Source organism: Cnephaeus nilssonii (assembly GCF_951640355.1).
Source record: "Cnephaeus nilssonii genome assembly, chromosome: 4".
Classification (NCBI taxonomy): domain Eukaryota; kingdom Metazoa; phylum Chordata; class Mammalia; order Chiroptera; family Vespertilionidae; genus Cnephaeus; species Cnephaeus nilssonii.
In genome coordinates this window covers 43,971,715-43,991,383 of record NC_137075.1, presented here as the reverse complement: position 1 = coordinate 43,991,383, position 19,669 = coordinate 43,971,715, and the positions used below count along the sequence as shown (strand labels likewise).

The following is a 19,669-nucleotide window of genomic DNA, read 5'->3' as shown; positions in this document are numbered from 1 at the left end:
CACAGCTGAAATATCTCTCCAGAACTTCAATTGCTATCTGTGGGAGCCCAGCCAGCCCTCTCACTCTTCTGCCCCTCCTACCAGTCTCTATGCGGTCTCCACTTTCAGTCCTCAGTCATCAGGGTTCTCTCCAGTGAGTCTTCCGTTGATTATTCAGGAAGTTTTTCTGTATTTTAGTTGTAATTCCAGTTTGGTCCTGGGAGTATGTCCGTGCAGCATCCACTTACTCCACTGCCAAATTTAATCTCTCCTCCCGGGCAGAAGCAAATTCAGTCCAGCAGGATGAGATTTCTCATCTAAAACTAATCTCATAGATTTGAGATGATAGAAAAAGCAGTGGGGAATGTTAGGGGCAGAAATGGAATATTGGGGACCAGCAACCAGCTACAATTATAAGAAATATTAATCATGCTCTGTTAACCATGATGGCTCTAATTTGATTAGAGAAAGCACATTCTAACCTGGCTAAGACCTGTATACCTGGGACATGGGAGCTAACATAGGAATGCAGTCCATCCTCCTTTCCTGAGAACTGCCTATCATTATGGGAAGATTTACAACCTCGTGGCTGAAACAGTCTAGTCCTAGAGGCACCCACTATTTACAGCCCCAAGCCCCTATTGCCTGTTATCTGGTTCTGGGGTGCCCGGAGGCGCCCACCCTCTGTGACCCCCTTGCCCCAGCCCGCAGGACTTGTAACCTGTAATGATTATACTGTGCCTACTTTCTCATGCCTGTAATTCCTACTTTCCCATATAATCTTTGTCCTTCTACCCAATATTAACAACTGGCTTATAGGGAGAGGCAGAGCAGATTTTTGTGGATGACCTGCTGCTCTCCCATACTGCTGGAATTACTGGAATAAATGCTCATATATGATTCTACCCTGTCTCTGTTTAATTGGCTGAAGTAGTGACAGGCAGCCCGGACCCCTTGGTTGTCTGGTTACAAAAACAAATAAGATGATGATTTTCCAACCCACTTATTCCAGTTCAGGGTCATGAGTGTCCAGAGCCTATCCCAGCAGCTCAGGGTGCAAGGGGGACCCAACCCTGGACAGGGCACACATTCCATCACAGGAGCACCCCCCTACACACACAGCACACACTCAGACTGGAGACAATTTAGATGCACCAATTCATCTCACATGCACATCTTTGGGATGTGGAAGGAAACCAGAGAACCTGGAGAAAACCCATGCAGACAATAGGGAGAACATGGAAACCACACAGATGGTGGCCCAGCCAGGAACTGATATTTTTATTCTCATCAGCGTTAAAACAGCATTGAAAAAATGACAACTTGAGGACCTGCTGTAGTAGAGCACCGAGAACAGAAGAGATGTATAGGAAGAGTGTGTTTTCCTTTACCCTACTTCTCAGCAAGAATTGGATGGGTCAAGAAAGTGATCAGGGTAATTTTGATTCAGTGGAGGAAACTTCCAGCTATCTCACCCTTCATTCTTGCCATACAATTCATAGATTGTTCCAGAAAATAAGGTACTAAAGGAGTGTGTGTGTTTTAATATATATGTACATATTTTATTGATTTCCGAGAGGAAGGGAGAGGGAGAGAGAGATAGAAATATCAATGATGAGACAGAATAATTGATTGGCTGCCTCCTTTACGCTCCACACTGGGGATCGAGCCCGCAACCCAGGCATGGGCCTTGACCAGGAATCAAACTGTGACCTTCTGGTTCATAGGTCGATGCTCAACCACTGAGCTACACCAGCTGGGCTAAAGGAGTGTTTTTAAAAGGCAGAATGGGTGATAGTGTCCCCCAAGGACACTATAAATAGAATAGCTGCTTGAGCAAAGAAAGGTTTTCTGTATATACTTGAGGGGAGGGATACTAAAATAAATTAATTAATTGGCCCTGGCTGGGTAGCTCAGTTGGTTAGAACATTGTCCAAATATGCCAACATTGCAGGTTCAATCCCCAGTCAGGGCACATACAAGAAACAACCAATGAATGCATAAATAAGTGGAACAACAAATGGATGTTTCTCTCTCTCTCTCTCTCTCTCAAAAATATCCATCAATCAGTAAATAAATTAATTAAGAGAATAAATAATCCACTATCTATGCAGGGCTACACTTCCCACAGACCTCTGAGAGATACATGAGTCCATAGGCCTTGGCCCATGTGCAAGAAGGACATAGGTCCCACCAATACTCTGGCAAACAGATGGAAAGAAAGAGTATACAGTCCACCTCAGGAGAGGGAGAGGAGAAGACAGATGCTCTGCTGGTTATGCCAGCTGAATCCAGGATCCAGGGGCAAAGGCTACTTGGTTTCCCCACCCACAAAAGCAGGGACTGTAAGGATTCACTCATGTCCTGGCAGAAGGGTTCCTAGGATGGCGGGAAAACCTGGCTCCCTGCCCACTTCTAGCTTTCAGGGAGGGAGGAAGATGAAGCTGACCAGGTACCTATTGTGGCCAGGGTTCCAGTTACTCAGACCTCCTGCCTACTCTGTCTGGAAGGGGAGGGGCCAGAGCTCCAACAGAAGGTTGGGATGATGCGGTGAGGCCTTGCTCCCACTCCAAGGAAAGAGGAAGGTGTGGTTTGTGGGGGCAGGAAATGGCCGGCTGCTGGGCTAAGGAGAGCTGCAGTAGGGAGCATTTCAGTGGCCGGACAAGGCTGGTGTGGAGAGGATCGCCATAGGGTCAGAATAAACATCAAACCCCACGGAAATGCTGCAGCATGATAGGACCTGGCTTTAGAAAAGAATTCCAGGAAAGCAGCCCATTTGGAGAATTATGACTGTGGAAGCAAACTCTGAGGCCTACAGACAGCCAAGAAAGTGAAGCCCCTTAAATGACAGCAGCTGGGGCACCATCCCCCAAGGGCTGATGGAGAATGGGAAGGCGATCCTAGAATGCACTCGATCTCTTTTACCAGAGAGATAGACGAGGACGCCGAGTGCAGGGAGTCACTGATGGAGGTGACACTGAACACACCGGGCCTAGCATACTGGGCCTGGCCCGGATGCCTGCCGCTGTGGAAAAGGGACAGCAATCCAAGTGGCACATGCCTTTTTGCCAACCCCCAGGGCTTGCTTTTCCTCCAACCTGAGCCAGGATACAATTCACAGGAGACAGACAGGCTGGCCCTGCCTGGCAGGGCTTTGCCTCTGCCATAACACAGGCTGGCTTGGGCCCAGAGCCTACCTGTTGCTAAATCCAGACTCCTGAGGTGCCAGTTACCTTGTGTCTGGCCATAGGCTCGGTTGGCTTTTTGGACCCCCTGCTGTGGCCTCAGAGGGTCTTTAGGGATGAAAGAAGCAGGCGGAGCCCGCTCTTAGCTGGAGTGTTACAGGTAACAGGGCCCCAGAGGTCTGGGGAAAGGGGGCAAAAGCCACTTAGGTGGCAGATATCCAAGGGGAAGGAGACTCTTGAGGACTTGGGGCCCTGCTGTCCCTCCCACAGCCAGGAAAACCCTTCCAGTACTGCCCACAGTAGAGGAGGTTTACCTAGACTAGTGGTGTTCCTTAAAGACAGGCGCACAAAGGGAGGCAACGGTGGAGGCAACCTGGGATCTCAGCAGCCTCCGTGGTCCTAGGGCTACTGCTGAGCCCATCCGTCCAGACTCCAAGCTCCTCCCTAGCCCACCCCCTCCCTGTGGTTTGCTAGCATAGCTTGAGAAGACTTAACCACTCAGTGGGGGATCTCGCTGCTCATACCCTAACAGTTAGTCAGTGGTCGGCAAACTCATCAGTCAACAGAGCCAAATATCAACAGTACAACGATTGAAATTTCTTTTGAGAGCCAAAATTTTTAAACTTAAACTATATAGGTAGGTACATTGTTATTAATTAGGGTACTCCTAATAGGAGTACAATTAGGATACTCCTAAGCTGGCCTTTGCTAAAAACTCAAGGGGCCAAAGAGCAGCATGTGGCTCAAGAGCCGCAGTTTGCCGACCACGGCCCTCACTCATTTCAACCTCATAGTAATGTGCCAGAGGTGTTACCAGCCTCTGAGAGGTTACAGATAATTAACTAGATGGTTGGCGTCCTTGGGCAGTGACCATGTTTTACCGCTAATGCCGGGCATATAAAGGGGGCTCACACAGTGTGGACGGAATGAAGGACTACAAGGACTTGTCCCAAGTCACCTGGCAATAACAGGTGGTGTGACAGGGAGCTTCAGCCTCCCGACTCAAACCCGGGGCCCTGTCCAGCCATCCCCATTCCCTCCCATTCAGGATGCTGGTGGCAGAGAAGGCAGGCGGACCGCGGACCGCAGACCGCGAGGTGGGCGGGAGCTGGCTGCTGTGCCAGGTCAGAGTGTGCCTAAGAGCCTTGCCTCTGGACACTCTGAGTCATATTTAGGGGAAAGCCTCGCATTGCGCTCTCTCCGGTTTACTCCCTCTGCTAGGGGTGCGGGGCCTGGAGGGAACTCTGCACCCTAAGGGGAAACTGAATTCATGCCCAGCCGGTTTGGCTCAGTGGGTAGAGCGTCCGCCTGCGGACTGAAGGGTCCTGGATTCAATTTCGGTCAAAGGCACATGCCCGGGTTGCGGGCTCCATGTCCAGTAGGCGGCATGCAGAAGAAGCTGATCAATGATTCTCTCCTCATCATTGATGTTTCTCTCTCTCTCTCTCCCTTCCTCTTTGAAATCAATAAGATTTAAAAAAAAAAAAAAAAGGAAAGCAAACTGAATTTGTGTCCAGCTGCCCCGCTCCGGGCTGGTCCCATGGGCCCAGGACCGCGAAGGGCTGACCCCCGCCCGGAGGGGCCAGCGGCCACGCAGCGCCCTCTAGTGCGGAGCAGCGGGGTGAGCGGGCTCTCAGGCCGGAGGGAAGGCGGCATTGGGGGTGCGAGAGGCGGAGCCAAGAGGGCGGGGGAGTCTGCGAGAAACCCGCGGCCTTCGGCGGCTTCCCGGCCCCGGGAAGCGAGCCCCGGTCCGGCGGCCACAAACAGGAAGTGGAGCTGTAACAAAGAGCGTGGGGGGGCGGGGAGCCCGGACCTCCGGGGCGCGGGCGGCCACAGCAGGTGGAGGGCTGACCGGCCGGCGCGCCGCACCTCCTTCTTCCGCCGCCGATCGGGCCTCCGGGTCCAAAGGGATCCGGCCAGGCCACGGGGTCGAACCGGGAGCCCTGGACGCGAAGGGGGGCGCGGCCGCCCTGGGAAGGCCGATGGGACCTCCCAGGCGCATCCTCTCCTCGGGAAGGGACAGTCATAGCACCCGGAGTGAATCACTTCCACCCCCTTCCCGGAATGCGGCAGAGCACGTGGGGGTGGGGAGGGGCTGGGTCCGCCGATCCTGGGGACCCACGCAAAGACGGGGAGGGTTGCAAGGAGGGGAGAGCCCTGTGGGTCCCCGTTAGGGGTGGAGTATCCATACTACCTGAGTTTACTCTAGTGGCTTAGTTTAGCTGGAATGGGGGGCGGTAGGAGCCACTACTTTCTTGTACCCCCTGACCAGTCTGACCATGGCCCTGTGGCAGCAGAGGGGACCGTGGCTGAGCAAGCAGGATAAAGACATTCATTCTTTTCTTCTTCACAGCGTCTCCCTGACTCACCTCCCTGCAGTGATATCCAGGTGTTTCCCAGCCACTGGGCCCTGAAAAAGCAGCTGTCCTCAGAGCTGGAGGTCACTGTGGGGTCAGACTCATCCTGTGGGCAGGGCTGCCTCCAGGCTGTTAAGGAACTGCTCCGCTCTGAATGCTCTTGTGAAACACCCGTGCTGATTGAACATGGGCATTGGCTAAGCCATGGAGTGTACTCCACCGGGAGCTTAGAGCTGTCACCGGGCCTTGTTTCTGCCCAGCCTGGGGCCTCTCCCGTGCACCTGGGCGCTCCATCAGAAGGGTCCTTGGTGCCTGACCTGTGAGAAGGGGCTGGACCCTCCAGAAGGGGCCTGGACATCCCGGGGAGAGGAGGGCTTCCACTGGGTCTGTTCACCCCCAGGTGCCTGGCCCACCTTCTGCCACGTCGATCGTCGATTGAGGTGGGGACCGGCGTGAGCTACAAGTTGGAGCCGCCCAGACCTCTTTCCCCAGAAAGCTGGTGTGGTGGGCTCTCCCAGCTGTCTTGGGCCGTGGTCGGCAAACTGCGGCTCGCGAGCCACATGCGGCTCTTTGGCCCCTTGAGTGTGGCTCTTCCACAAAATACCACGGCCTGGGCGAGTCTATTTTGAAGAAGTGGTGTTAGAAGAAGTTTAAGTTTTAAAAATTTGACTCTCAAAAGAAATTTCAATCGTTGTACTGTTGACGTTTGGCTCTGTTGACTAATGAGTTTGCCGACCACTGGTCTAGGGTATCAGAGCCAGAGAGAGTTTAGCCAGCCAGCTCCTCTCCAGGTGCTGGCAGCCAGTGCAGCCCGGCACAGCCTCGTGGTGTGGACGTGCAGGCTTGCGGGTGTCCTACCTGTCCCCCACATGGGAGCCTCGTCATCTGGCCTGCGTGTCCCAGCCCAGTTTCCCCCCGCCCCCCAGGGTCCGGGAGCCGCTTTCCTGTTTCATTTTGGGCAGGAAGAGTGAGGTCGTGTTGTTCTTCCCCCTGCTGCCGGCTCAGGCTGTGGGAACGGTTCCCTGAATGCTTTCCTGTTTGATACCCTGTGTGTGCAACAAGGGAACAGGGACCAATGAGTGAGGCGTGGAGCCTGTGCGTGCAGGGAGTGTGATGAGCCTCGGTCTCTGGCTCCCTGGGCTCTGGCGTAGGCACCCAGATTAGGGGCAGGCAAGCTGTGTGTGTGGCAGGAGAAAGAGGAAAAGGGAGGCAAGTAGCACTGCATATACTGGGACTCCATTGGGAGCATCTGGTGGGTCTATTTTGCCTGACTGTGGACAGGCTGAGAGCTGGGAGCATCTGCTCAGCTTTTTGTCAATGGCTCTTTTTTTTTTTTTTTTCATCATTTGCTCTCCATGGGGTATGTCTGTGGCTGTAAAAAGAGGACTGTGGCAGCCTAGGACCATTCTGCACCTTAGAGGAAACTAGGCATAAAGTTGAGACTGGCAATTCCCTCATTAGTGTCTCAGCCAGAGAAACCGGGACTCAGGAAGGCCACCCTCCCTTCTTCCTCCCCTCCCTGCTGACCAGGTGCCCAGACTCAGCTCTCTTGTCCAGCTGCAAGGAGGACAGGCCGAGGCAAAGCTCCCCTCCCCCAAGACCAGTGCCCTGCTGGGGTTGAAAGAAAGAGTGGGGTGCCAGTCCATCTAAAACCCTGCCTTGGCAGGAAGAAGGACCCAGATGTCACCGTGGTTCAGAGACTCCCTTCCCCAACAACAGAATCCTTTCGAAAAGAGGGAAACAGGCAGGATTGTCCTCTTCCCCCAAACGCCTGTATCCCCCAGGCTGACTTTGGAGCCCATGAGCTTGTTCAGACTTGAGAGAAAAGGGGGACAGAGTTAGGTCAGAGGGCACATCACCCAAGGAGTGCTGGGAGCATGAGGCCGGAGAGCCACAGACAGCCTCCAACCGTCAGGCAGGGAAGGCTGGCCGAGGCTGGGGCTAGATGGGCGAGGCCAGGCTTCCCCAGGACTGGGAGGGGGCCAGAGCCGGCAGCACAGCAGGCCAGGCCCAAGTGGATGCAGCGGGCCCAGGGGTTCTGGTGGAGCAGCTGGCAGCAATATGGGAAGGGGAATCAGAGAGGATGGGGACAGGATTCCCGCTCGGCCATCACAAAGACAGGACCCGAGAAGTAATAAACTCCTATACACATCTGTTCCATATTATAAATACACATTATATACAAAATAATGTTATAAAATGTAGAAATGTCAGTGCTTCTGATTCTTAAATTATCGAAATACTAGGCTCCAAAATAAACTACAAAAAACAAACAAAATAAAAACTCATATTATTGATTTCTGAAGATCCACTAGGGGCAGTAGTGGGCATGGGGAGAGCTCAGACTCAAGGCCATAGGAATGGGCCTGAGGGAGGAAAGGGCCTGGGTGATGACAACCCAATTTCTCCCTCCTGGCATTTCCAACATCACTGCCCTGAGCTCCCTAGTTGGGCCTGGCACCCCTGGCTGGCCCTCCACCTGTCTGCTCACAGGAGCCCCGAGGCCCCCAAAACCAGAGGCTGTAGAGGCCAGGTAAGGCTGACCCACGTTCTTGCCCAGTGGGCCTGGCCCAGGGAGGGGCTGGGTGGTGTTAGGAAGAAGGCCCGTGGGCAGAAAGTGCTCCTCCCACTTTGGGAGCTCGCCTCACCTGCAGGGCAACCCCTGCCAACAGCCACACCTGGTGGTTTCCTGGCCCACGGACGGCCCTGCCCTGACTGGCCTCCTCTCTCCTCTCTGATTCGGACCCAGCTGTCACCATGGAGCCTGGGCCAAAGGCACTTTTGGAAACACAGATGCCAGTGGAGGCCGCCGCAGCTCCAGGCCCTACGGGACCACGGCCACGCCCTCTGGAAAACAGGCCAGACTCCAAAGGAGCCCTCTGAAGGCCACGGCCGGCAGGGCAGGCCCAAGTGGCACCCCTCCTCCTCTCTGTTCCCCTGGCTGTGCGGCTGCCAATCTGATGCCAGACCGACACCCAAAGGTGTGGAAGGTACTGCATCTCTTGGCAAGTTCACAGTCTGTCCAGTTCATGCCATTCCGTCTTCCTCCTGAGAGCAGCACGTTGCATATTAAAAATGTCCCATCCAGGATGCAATGTAAACAATGCAGAAGGAAGGTCCAGCTGCTGGGCGAAGCTGGAATGTCCTGGGAGGCTTCTCCTTATACCTGGGGAGCACGTGGAGAGTGGGAGGGTGGGTTACCTGGCGTACAGAGCCCTCCCTCCGTGGCTGCCCTGGGCCTCCCTGGGAGAAGCCAATAGGGCAGATGGGGTGAAGGAAAGGTAGGGCAGGCCCCCCTGATCTTCTGTCCCAGCACAAGCACATGCCTGGGAGCCTGTGCTCTTAAGGGGGCCAATGGAGGAAGCCAGGGAGAAGGGGCAGGAGGCACAAGGCAACCACCCTCACCCACCAGCAGCTGGGAAGCAGCGCCCGGGAGCTGGCCGGGTGCCACGGCTGCCCAGCCCAGCACTCACACAGCAGGAAGAGACCAGGCTGGGCTCACCAGCACGGCTCCTGTTTCACACCCTCTGTTGCCACGAGACTAGCAGGGACCCAAGAGCCACTGAACCTGGCCTGCCAAGGAAGGGTCCTGACCCACCCCGGAGGGGCCCCTGAGGTCAAGAGTCCCCAGGCCACTTTCCCATCCCCGAAAGGCAGGCAGGGCCATGCCGGAAGGGCAGGCGAGCCCAGCACTCACCTCTGTGGCGATGACACATTCGTTCCTCTCCTCTGATATCAAACACACGGACTGATACATGGAGTCCCTGGGGGAGCATATCGCTGATATCCGACACTCCGGCTTTTCACTAAGGGAACACAAGACAGGTCGCTGAGGGAGGTATGGGGAGAGGGCGGGGGAAGGGGGGGCACTAACGTGGACCCTGGAGAGCCAAAGGGCACTGGCAGGAGTGGCTCTGGGAGAAGACACAGGGACTGGGGATGCCCAACATTAGCCTGGGGGACAGGTAGGAACAGGCCCCTAAGAGAGCCACAGGACCCCCAATCTTATCAGAGGGTCCAGGCCTGGCGAAAGCCAGCATTGCCGCTAGAGGCAAGCCATGACAGAAAGCTGGAAGTCACAAGAGACACAATGTGGGCACTTGACATTGTAAATGAATGAATGAATGAATGTGAGGGAGGGACAAAGACCCCTGGCGGAACCTTTGTTGGAAAATCAGTAGCAAAACCCCGTTTGCTAAAGAGCTGTCAAAGGCCTGGTGCCAGCCTCCGACCTGTCCTGAGGGAGCCCGGGCAGGACCACGCAGGGGTCTGTGGCCAGGCCCTGGGCCTCCAGGTGCTGCTCACCTGTGTAACCGCAGGGGTGCCTTCTCCCCTAAGCTCTTGTCACTGTGGGAATACTTCCCCAGCAGGGTCCCCCGCCCCAGGGGTCCTGGGGCCAGATTATAGTCCAATGTGTGGTTCTGCTGTTTGCCACAGTTGGACTTGTCCAGGCCACAGTCTACTTCCAGCTCCTTCTTCTGGTTTGTGTTCTTGAGCTGGGCGGCGGGGATCAGGTTGTCCTTTTGGAAGTCTGACAGGTTGTTCATGGCCTCCCTGCTGCTGTCGTCCGGCCGCCGAAGCCGCAGCTGCCGCACAGCCACTGCCACCATGCCCAGCAACACCAGCACCACCACCAGCCCCACGCCCAGGGAGACAGCCACCCAGGGGAAGCTGGGTGGCATGCTCACAGGGAACTCGCAGCGGCTACCCACAAAGCCATAGGGACAGTTGCAGACGAAGTTGTCGGGGGAGCGGCCGGGGTAGCAGGTGGCCCCGTTGAAGCAGGGTCCTGAGGCGCAGGCGTCGCCGCCGGGTGTCCGCACCTCACAGAGCCTGCCGGAGAAGCCGGCGGGGCAGGTGCACATGAGCCCGTTCTTCAGGTCATGGCAGGTGCCGCCGTGGGCACAAGGGCTGCGGGCACAGTCGCTGATGTGGAGCTCGCAGTGGGTGCCTGTGAATCCGGGGCGGCAGCGGCAGATGCGGTTTGGATCTCGGTTCAGACACTGGCCCCCTGTAGGCACACACAGGGCACAAGTCAGCGATCGCTTGTGAGCCCCTCTGGTGCAGAGGGTGAGTGCTCCACCCAGGAGCGAGCTGGGGTCCTTCTGCCCCATGTCACAGCTCCCACCCTGAGGAACACTGCACCAAGAGTCTGAGACCTGGAGCTGAGGTGACCCTGCTTGCTACGCCTTCATGGGCTCATGTATAAAAATTACTAGCATCTCACAGAGCTTTACGGTAGAATCAGCCAGATGAGCTTGGGTCTGAATCTTAGCTGACTCTAGCTGTGGATCTGGCACCTGTTGCTTTACCTTCTCCTAAGCCTCGGTTTCCTTGTTTGTTAAATTGGAGCATAATGCTGTCCCCTCCACAGGAGATCCCTGAGGGTTAGGTGGGATGATGCATGAGGGCAGGAGCACATGCCTAGTGTATGGTAAATGTTCAATCAAATGTAATTATCATTGTTTCATCTGATCTTCATAACCACGTGAAAGGCAGAGGACAGGTATTATATGTCCCACTCAGTGACGAAGAAAGTGTGGCTCCAGGGGATTAACTGAGGGACTAGCCAGACAGCAGACGCCGTCTCAGCCCTCCCAACTCCTTTCCAGCTCCTGGGGCTTCCCCCAGGCACAGTACGTCCACCTGCCTCAGGAAAGTCACCAGGAAGCCAAGGAGACAAAGATACCCAGCATGCTTTGCATCCCAAAAGATGCTGAACATTCTAGGTGCCTTGTGCCACACCAGGCTCATGTGGCCATGCGGCAAGGCGAGGTCTTCAGGAGCAGGGCCCCAGCCTCCCTGGGGGAGGGACAGGAGGCCTCCAACGTCCCTTTCTCTAGCCCAGGACTTCCTGAGGAGGGTTAGAGGCCACCCCAGCAGGGACAGGGCTCCGATGGGAATAGGAACAGAAGCCACTCAGGATATACACTCCTCCTTCTCCTAAGGTCTGCACCCACTGCTAACCTGCTCCCCTTCCAAAGCTACCCAGCTGATCCAGCAAGCTCGTCACCACCCAGGTCAGCCTGCCTGGAGTGACAGACAAGGCCTCTCTCCTCTCCTGACTCTCCCTCGCCAGAAGGCTCTCTTGACCCCAGGGCTGGTGTCCCGAGTTAGCAAGACAACAGGACGCACCGTTGGCACACGGGTTGCTGGTACACCTGTCCACTTTCTTCTCGCAGTTGGAGCCCGTGAAGTTGGGAGGGCACTCACAGGCATAGCTGGTCCCCTGGTTGCGCTCCCGGCAGGAGCCCCCATTGAAGCAAGGGGAGTTAGCACAGCTCAGGGTGCTGTGCTCACAGTGCAGGCCGTAGTAGCCCGGGGGACACAGGCAGTGGTAGCCATCCTCCTGGTCCTGGAGAGACACCAGAAAAAAGGGCCCAAGTCAGACCCCGGGGGCAGGGCTGTGTGGCCGGGGGTTAGCGCCCACATGCCCACCCTGCCTGCCTACGGCCTCCTGGCGTGAGAATGCATGGGAACCACCTGGCCAGACCTCTGCCTCCCTGCGCCGGCCTGGGCCTCACCTTGCAGCTGCCTCCATTGCGGCAGGGGTTGCTGTCACACTCGCTGAGCTTCAGCTCACAGTCCACACCAGTGTAGCCTGGGCGACAGGTGCAGGTGTAGCTCCGCTGCCCGCTGTTGGAGCACGTGGCCCCGTTCTTGCACGGGGAGTGGTGGGTGCAGTAGTTGAGATCTGCAGAGACAGGAGCCAGCCAGCTGAGCAGAGCCAGAGAATCAGCCCCACCTCCAGGCTTCTTGCAGTTTAAGTTCACTGCCTATGTTGGGCCCAGAGGTCTCAACTCAGTCTTCGAGGCCCAAACACCCTTCCTCCTCCCCAAGTGAGTCCTGTATTGAAGCACCTTGACGCATGCTTGGCCAGTGCAACCCGTCAAAGTTGAAAAACACAGGTGACAACTGCCTGCCAGGTGAGCTCACAAACACCGGCAGGTAGGGTAGCGTGTAGGTAAGGAAGAGGAGTGGACGGCCTGGCCACATGTTTAGGAGGAAGTCAGGAAAGGCTTCATGGAGGAGGGGAAGCGGAGATAAGCCGCTTAAACAGGTGGAAATGGTAGAGAGCCACCATGGGTAGTGACAGAGCATTTTTTTTAAAGGGGAATTCATTATGAGGGTATTTTGAAATGTAAGTGTTTGTTTTCTTATTTGGGAAGGACAGGGAGGGAGAACCAGACAGAACAAATATTGGGACTGTGAGGGCTGTATTTGCATGTGATGAGTATATGACTGTGTCACCTGTGAGGAAAGAGAATGGGCAGGCGTGTGTGTGCGTGTGTGTGTGCGTGTGTGTGTGTGTGTGTGTGTGTCTGTGTGGAGGGGTAGAAAGCAACACACCCACAAAGAATACGGGGGCTGAATTCCAAGCCCTTGTTGCCAGCGAGTCAGGGGCTGGGCAAGTTCTTTCTATCCTGGCAAGCCCTCTGCCCACCCTACCCAGACTTGTGCCGGTGTTTCCATGGCAGCAGCCACCCCATTTGCCCCTGAAAATGGGAGGCACATGCTGCAGCTGGCTCCCAGGATGAAAGAGATAAAGGATCCCTCCTCCATAGTTGGAGCTGGCAGACCCCAGCACAGCCAGAGGAGTGACCAGACCCGCCAAACACCAGGAAGAGACAGTGTGGGCTCAGGCAGCTGCCTGGCAAGTGCAACTGAGGATGAACAAGGGCGACTGTTCCTGCCCACACTGAAAAGTCAGTTAGATGTCACTCCGCCCAGAGGCCCAGCTCACACAGCCTCCAGGCAGCTGGTGGGCACACCTCACCAGGCAGCTGTTTAGGGGAGAACTGCTCAAACAGCCCCGGCAGGTAAGCAAACACTTAGGGGGTTAATAGGTAACTGAGGTAGAAAGAGGAACTAAGCCCAGCATCCCTCTCTCTATCTGGCCTTACTAGAATTTTTTTTAAAAAAAAATGTTTTTATTGATTTTAGAGAGAGAGGAAAGGAGAGGGAGGGAGAGAAAGAGAAACCTCTATGAAAGAGGAACATGGATGGTCTGCCTCCTGAACGCCCCCCCTACTGGGGATCGAGTCCACAGCCCGCACATGTGCCCTGACTGCAACCTCGCCGTGCTTGGGACCACGCTCAACCAACTGAGCCACACCCGCCGGGGTATGGCCTCACTGGAATGTATGAGTGCAGCCTCCACGCCATCAATTGTCACCCTCTTGGCTTCCCCGGCCACCCTGCCTCCTCAGCAGCGGGGGAAGACGCACCCCCATCTTATTCTAGGCCGGTTGTAAAGATCCTTGAAAGCCCCAAGCTCCTTGAAGGGTAAGGGGAAAGCCAGCTCAGCGGTCACCACGTAAGAAGGGCCCAGGTGATACCTCTGTGCCCACCCCTTGCCCATCTCTCCCACCCCCTCTGCACCCTCTCTTTGCCCTCACTCACCCTGGTCACAGAATAGGCCGCCCCAGCCCTCCTCACAGGTACATTGCCAGGGGGTGGTGCAAGTGCCGTGGCGACAGCCATTGTGGGGGATGCATTCGTTGCACAGTCGGCCCTGCCAGCCTGGGCGGCAGCTGTGAAACCAAAGGGAAGCTGAGGTGAGCTGAGGGCCTGGCCCAGGGAGGTCCCCTTCCCACTTCCGGTCCCCTACTCACATGCACTCGGCCGGCTTGCTGCAGTAGCCGTTCTGTTCGTGACAGCCAGAAAGGCAGACAGCTGAGGAAAGAAAACAGCGCTGGGTGAGGGTGGGATGCCAACGCCGCTGAAGCCCACTCTCCCTCTCTGGCCTTGGGGGTGCCCCCAGCTCTCCTGGGCTCACGTCCCACGCCTGGCCTCTCAGAGGAGCCATCGGTGTCTTAAAAGGCACCGGTGGCACAGGGAAGGAGCAGCCAGGTTGGATGGAATGCAATAATGGGATCCTCAGGCTTTGGCACAATGGGGAGGAGCTCTCAGAAGAGGGAGTTCTGAGCCCAAGCCTGTCCTAAGCATCCCCAGCTGTTCCTGAGGCCCAGCAAGTGGGCAGCCCGGATCTGCTCTGTGAGACAGGCAGGCTGTGAGGAGAAGACACCGTTTTGTCTTGTTTTTTTGCTCAGGGGACCCCCCCCTCCAGGCAAGCGGCAGAGAGCTGGGCGGCTTACGCTGTTCGCAGTACTCCCCAGTCCAGCCCGGCAGACAGGCCAGGCTGCCATCTGGCTGGCACACGTAGTGGCCGAAGTGGTCATTGCGCTTCTTGCACAGGCGTGAGCAGCTGTCCCCATAGTAGTTGTCACTGCAGATGACCCGGTAAGAGTAGCGCAGCCTTGTTGGGAGAGGGTCGGTCTGCTCATCCAATAACCAGTTCTGGCCCACAGCTAGGGAGCCCTGGATGGTGATCTTGCTGATGAGCGCGTTTGGTGGCATGGCCTCTGAAGGGGCAGAGGGCCAGGTCAAGGAAGGGCAGCCTGTCCCCGAGGGTGCCAGCAACTGCTGGATCAAACCCGTTGTCCAGATGACCCCCACCTGCCAGCAAGCACAGTCCAGAGGAACCCAAGGGTCCCACTTCTTAGCTGCCCTGTGTGTGTGCAGGTGCAGGGGGCCTGATACCACCCAAAAGGGGGACAATAGCCCTAGCCAGTCTGGCTCAGTGGAGAGAGAACAACCTGCAGACTGAAGGGTCCCGGGTTCAATTCCAGTCAAGGGCACGTGCCCGGGTTGCGGGCTCCATCCCCAGTAAGGGGCATGCAGGAGGCAGCCCATCAATGTCTCTCTCTCTCCCTCTCGCTTCCTCTCTGAAATCAATAAAAATATTTAAAAAAACAAAAGGGGGACAATAGAAGGATGTTAAGATATCCTAGTGTTCTGGAAGCAGATAGGCAGGGGAAAGAGGAAAAGAGGTCAAAATGGAAAAGAAAAAAAAAACAGAAAGAAAGAAAGAAAAAGAAAAGCTCTCTGTGTAGAGAGGACCCTGGGAGCAAGGGGTCCTCGGGTGCCCATTCAGGGGTTCTGCCCTCAGAGATGGGTAATGCTTTTCTTTTTCCTTTTCAAAGTGAGAATTGTTGTGCTGCTGAAATATCCTTTTCCTCTGTGTCAGAACAACATCCCAAAGCCATTATTCCCTTTCCAAAGGAGCGGAATTCGCGAAAGGTGTAAAATACAGGAAGGGGCCCGTCAGCGGCGCTGGCAGCTTCGGCCTTTCTCACCGCCGTGCTCCCCGCGTTCCCACGCCAAAAATAACCCGCAGGAAACGCAATTGTGCTCAGAGTCCAGGCAGCGGGCGGAATCCGAGCGTCCAGCGCGGGGCGCAGCTCCCGGCCGGGCTAAGCGTCCGGCCCCCCACCCCCCTCTCCCCGCTCTTCCCCCGCCTATTATTACAGGTTAACTCTTTCGGCGCTGCGCCGTGTCGCCCCCCTGTGGCAGCGGAGCAAGCTACTCACCTGGCCCCAGGTCTTCTCCAGGCGCGTGCCAAGCTTCGATGATGAGTGAGAAGGTACCCTGGGAAGCGGGTGGAGGGGGAGGGGTAGACAGAGAGATAGCGAGATGAGCACGGGGGTGGTGGGGTGCCTGGTGGCAGCCGGTTTAATTAATTTAATTGCGGGATTCAGTTACTGCGCCCGGGTCAACCTAACGGGTCTGCGCACAGCGTCGCGCGCGAGCACGAAAGGCGAGAGGAGAACCCCGGGTAGGAGGAGGGCTGAAGGATGGGGGAATGTACACGAGAACCTTTCGGAGGCGGGGGACGCACGAGGGTGATAAAAACCACCTCCCAAGAACTGGGGGAAGAGAGGGTGTAGAACTGGGAAAGGGAGACTGGTGAGCGCCTTTCAAAGGATGAGGTCCCAGGAGAGAGTCGAAAGAAAGGATCAGAAGAGAACGCCCCTTGTTTTGTTTTGTAGGAGAGCAAGGAAATCTGGGGAGCAGGCTTTGGTATCCGGGGAACACCCCCCCCCCCTTCTCTTGGTTTGCGTGACCTCCCAGTGCGCCCAGGCTGTGCTCACCGGCCAGGTGAAATTGAAAGGCAACTGGAGAGGGTTGCGTCCGCCGCCGCTGCTGTCGTCCCCGACGACGAAGGAGTTGGTGCCCAACACAGGTGTGGAGACGCTGCCGAAGGTGCAAGGCCCCGGCGAGACGACCGCTTGGAAATGCTTCAGGCAGACGCGGAAGAAGGTCCGGCAGCCGGGTTCGCACGGCAGCCCGCTGGCCAGCACGCCGTGCTCGTTGGCAAACTCCTGCAGCTGCAGCTGGAAGACTCCGGAGCCGGCCGCGCGCTATTGCACAGGGACCAGGGGAGGAGGGAGGGGAGCCGTCAGCTCGGCGGACGCCCGGGCTCCGGCCCAGAGCGCGGTGGGAGGGGGCGAAGGGGGCGCGGGACGTTACCTGCTGACAAAGTGCCACCAGCAACAGTAGCGCCCAACCAGACGCGCTACTGGAGGCGGCTGCCATTCCCTGGGGCGTCGCTCTCTCCACCCGCCCGCCCTGACGCTGGCTCGGTTCGGGACGCCGCCTCCCCGTGCGTCCGCCCGCGGAGGAGTCTCTGAAAAGCCAGGCTCCGCTCGGAGTCTTCCTCCGGCCTCGGCTTCCCGCTAGGTCCGCTCAGATTGCCGCGGTAGGTAATCCAGGTGAGGGCGGCGGGGCGGCGGCCGCGTTGAGGAGGTGTCCTCTGGCTAATCCTGGGGCTGCAAGCCGGCTAGTGCCCGGGCGCACTGCACGGAGGCGGCTGGAGCTGCCGCTCTCGGCCTCGAGATCCCAGCTGCGCTCAGCGCCGCTACTGAAACCTGCGCGCTCGGGAGCCTTCCTTATATACATTGGCTCCTCTCCTCGCTGCCTGTCACTCTCCCCTCCCCTCCCGGCCTCTAACTGCTACAGCCTCAGCGCCGCCGGGAGGGGGCCTCCGCCCCCGCCATTCCCCCTCCCCGCCAGCCAGTCAGGCACAGGTCCCCGCCCATCCGTGCTGTTCTTAGCCCCTGGGTCCCCCAGCTCTGCGCGTGCCGAGAGACCAGGGCGCCGCAACCGCGGAGCTAAGCGCGGAGACCCGGGCCGTGGGAGAATAGGAGGAGGGCCGGGGTGAATGGGACGGGAGGGGAGCGAGCGATTCCGGAGCGGTAGTGGGGGCGGAGACACGGGGGAGTCCCCGGGTGCACCGCGCCCGCAGCCGGCGCTAGTCACCTGCTGCAGGTAAAAAAGAACTTAGGTCGGGAAAGCGAAACCAGAGCTAAAGGACTCCGGTTTCCTGCTTCTTCAGGGAGCTTCTGGAGCCCTCGCCCGATCGGGCCTCAACCCGCGAGCGCCCACCCACCACGCCTCCCGGGCGCCGCAAGGAAGCCAGCGGGAGCATTGACCCTCTCTGTGGCCGCTCACCGCCTGGACAGGGGCCAAGCGTCCAAAGGCTCTGAGCTCTCTCCCTCCACCTGGTGGGTGTCTCCCTCCCTTGTTGCGGGGGGTTGGGGGGTGGGGGGCGTGTGCAGCGCGTGCCTGTTCCCTTCTGTTCCCCTCCTCCCCCGTCGGGCTCGGCGCGTGCCAGCCCGAAGACGCGTGGTCCCCGAGGTGGGGGAGGGGGCGTGGTCCCAGAGGTAGAAGCCGGGCGGGCGTCAGCTGTATGGTAATGAGTCCGGCCACACCTCCAGGGCCTCCCCTCACCTGGGTTCAGCTTCGGCTCCAGCGCCCACCACCTCCCCCCGAACCCAGCTAGTCCCTCCCGCGTCCTGACGCTCCGTTGGTGCAGAGAGGAACTCTCCTGGCTCCAGAGTTGATTCAAGTCAAGGTGAAGGGCTGAGGCCAGGCAGACCCGGTCCTTTCCTCCTCGGCTGAGGTGCGGAGTGGAACTGGAAACCCTCGGACTCGTTTTAGTTTCAGGAGTCTCTACCCGGCACTCCTCTGCGGCTTCCCCGGTGGCCCCACTTCTCCGAGCGGCGGCGGTGCAGCTGCTTTCCCGGAACCTTGCGTGATCCCCGGAGGCCTTAGATCGGGGAAGGCCGGCTTCTCCCAATCTGGGGGGGTCGGGGGGTGCCGGAGCGCTCTCTCTTTCTCTCTCTCTTTTCTCTCTCTCTTCCCCCCCCCCCCGACGCTGAGGGAGGCGGGGGGGGGGGGGGAGAGGACCCCAGTGGCTTCAGCTGTCAGCCCTCCGGAACAGCGATGGCTGTCGTCGGGCGATAAGATCGGGGCGGGGGGAGCAGGGACGCGGTGCGGGCCCGGGAGAGACTGAGGGGGGCTCGGGATGGAGCCCAACAGCTGCCTTGGCCGAGCACGGTCTGATTTTTTGACTTGGGGTGGTGGTGAAGGATGGGGAGGTGGAGGATGAGAGAAACAAGAGGTTGAGAGCGTGGGTTGGGGGAGGGGCGAGGTGAAGAGACGGGCTCCGGGGTCCCCCACGCACGGTCACCCCTCCCAGCCACCATCTGGCGCGAGGGGTTTGGCGTGGGGAACCGAGGTGGGGCGGGGGCCGGCAGATGGGCCCAGGCTGCGCTCCAGAGTTAATGTAGGTTATGGGCAGGCGGAGTCCCCAGGCCCTAGGGAGGGGGAGCCCAGGGCATGCCTCCCAGCCAACCTGGTCAGTGGGTTTTCCATCTTCTCTCCGCCACACTCTATGGGTCCCCAGACCTACCTAGGGTGCCAAAGAGTGTCCTTCGCTGCTCCTCCGAGCTGACACCCAGCCCCACCTACTTCTTGTCCCCTTACCCCCAAATCCTGGCCTGGGAATTCATGAAGGCTCTGTTCTTTTCTGACACTGGCATTTGCCTGACTGTCAAGGGAGACATCCAGTCCCACAGGAGGCATTCGCTTAGTACCTGGGAGATCTGGAACACTCTATCCTCATTCACATCGGACTAATATGTCCAGAAGCACTTTGTACACAGTCAAAGACCAAACAAAAGTATCATCATTTTCCTCAGAGGCAGGAGACGCAAGGGGTCCCAGAAACCTAGAAATCCTCTCACCTGAGGCGGAAAGACATCACCATCGATTATGAAGCACCTATTTGAAATGAATTATCCCACTGGGACTCTGCCGCTCGAGTTCCAGCTCTGCCCACTTTTTTTATTAAATATATTTTTATTGATTTCAGAGAGGAAGGGAGGGGAGGGGAGATAGAAACATGAATGAGAATCATTGATCAGCTTCTGCACGCCCCCTACCGAGGATTGAGCCGGCAACCCAGGCATATTCCCTAACCAAAATCTAATTGTGATCTGGTTCGTAGGTCGAAGCTCAACC

General features: G+C 57.4%; 1 protein-coding gene across 1 annotated transcript; it reads right to left on the bottom strand.

The window, feature by feature from the left end:
• Positions 1-7,661: 7,661 nt before the first annotated feature.
• DLL4 (delta like canonical Notch ligand 4) lies at positions 7,662-17,255 on the bottom strand. Its single transcript, XM_079767992.1, has 11 exons — positions 16,835-17,255; positions 16,456-16,725; positions 15,895-15,952; positions 14,620-14,886; positions 14,137-14,197; positions 13,925-14,055; positions 12,046-12,215; positions 11,657-11,876; positions 9,827-10,532; positions 9,219-9,327; positions 7,662-8,687 (listed from the first exon to the last, which is right to left on the bottom strand). Exons 1-11 carry the CDS (start codon positions 16,898-16,900, stop codon positions 8,682-8,684), a joined length of 2,064 nt encoding a protein of 687 aa, XP_079624118.1. The 5' UTR covers positions 16,901-17,255; the 3' UTR covers positions 7,662-8,681.
• Positions 17,256-19,669: the final 2,414 nt, after the last annotated feature.

Bases quoted from the DNA above. Each gene is read 5' to 3' on its own strand.
- DLL4 (XM_079767992.1), bottom strand. From the start codon at position 16,900: ATGGCAGCCGCCTCCAGTAGCGCGTCTGGTTGGGCGCTACTGTTGCTG. The intron at 15,953-16,455 runs GTGAGCACAGCC...CCCGCTTCCCAG, and splicing joins CTTTCAATTTCACCTGGCCG to GGTACCTTCTCACTCATCAT. The intron at 14,887-15,894 runs GTGAGTAGCTTG...CTGCCCCTTCAG, and splicing joins TGGAGAAGACCTGGGGCCAG to AGGCCATGCCACCAAACGCG.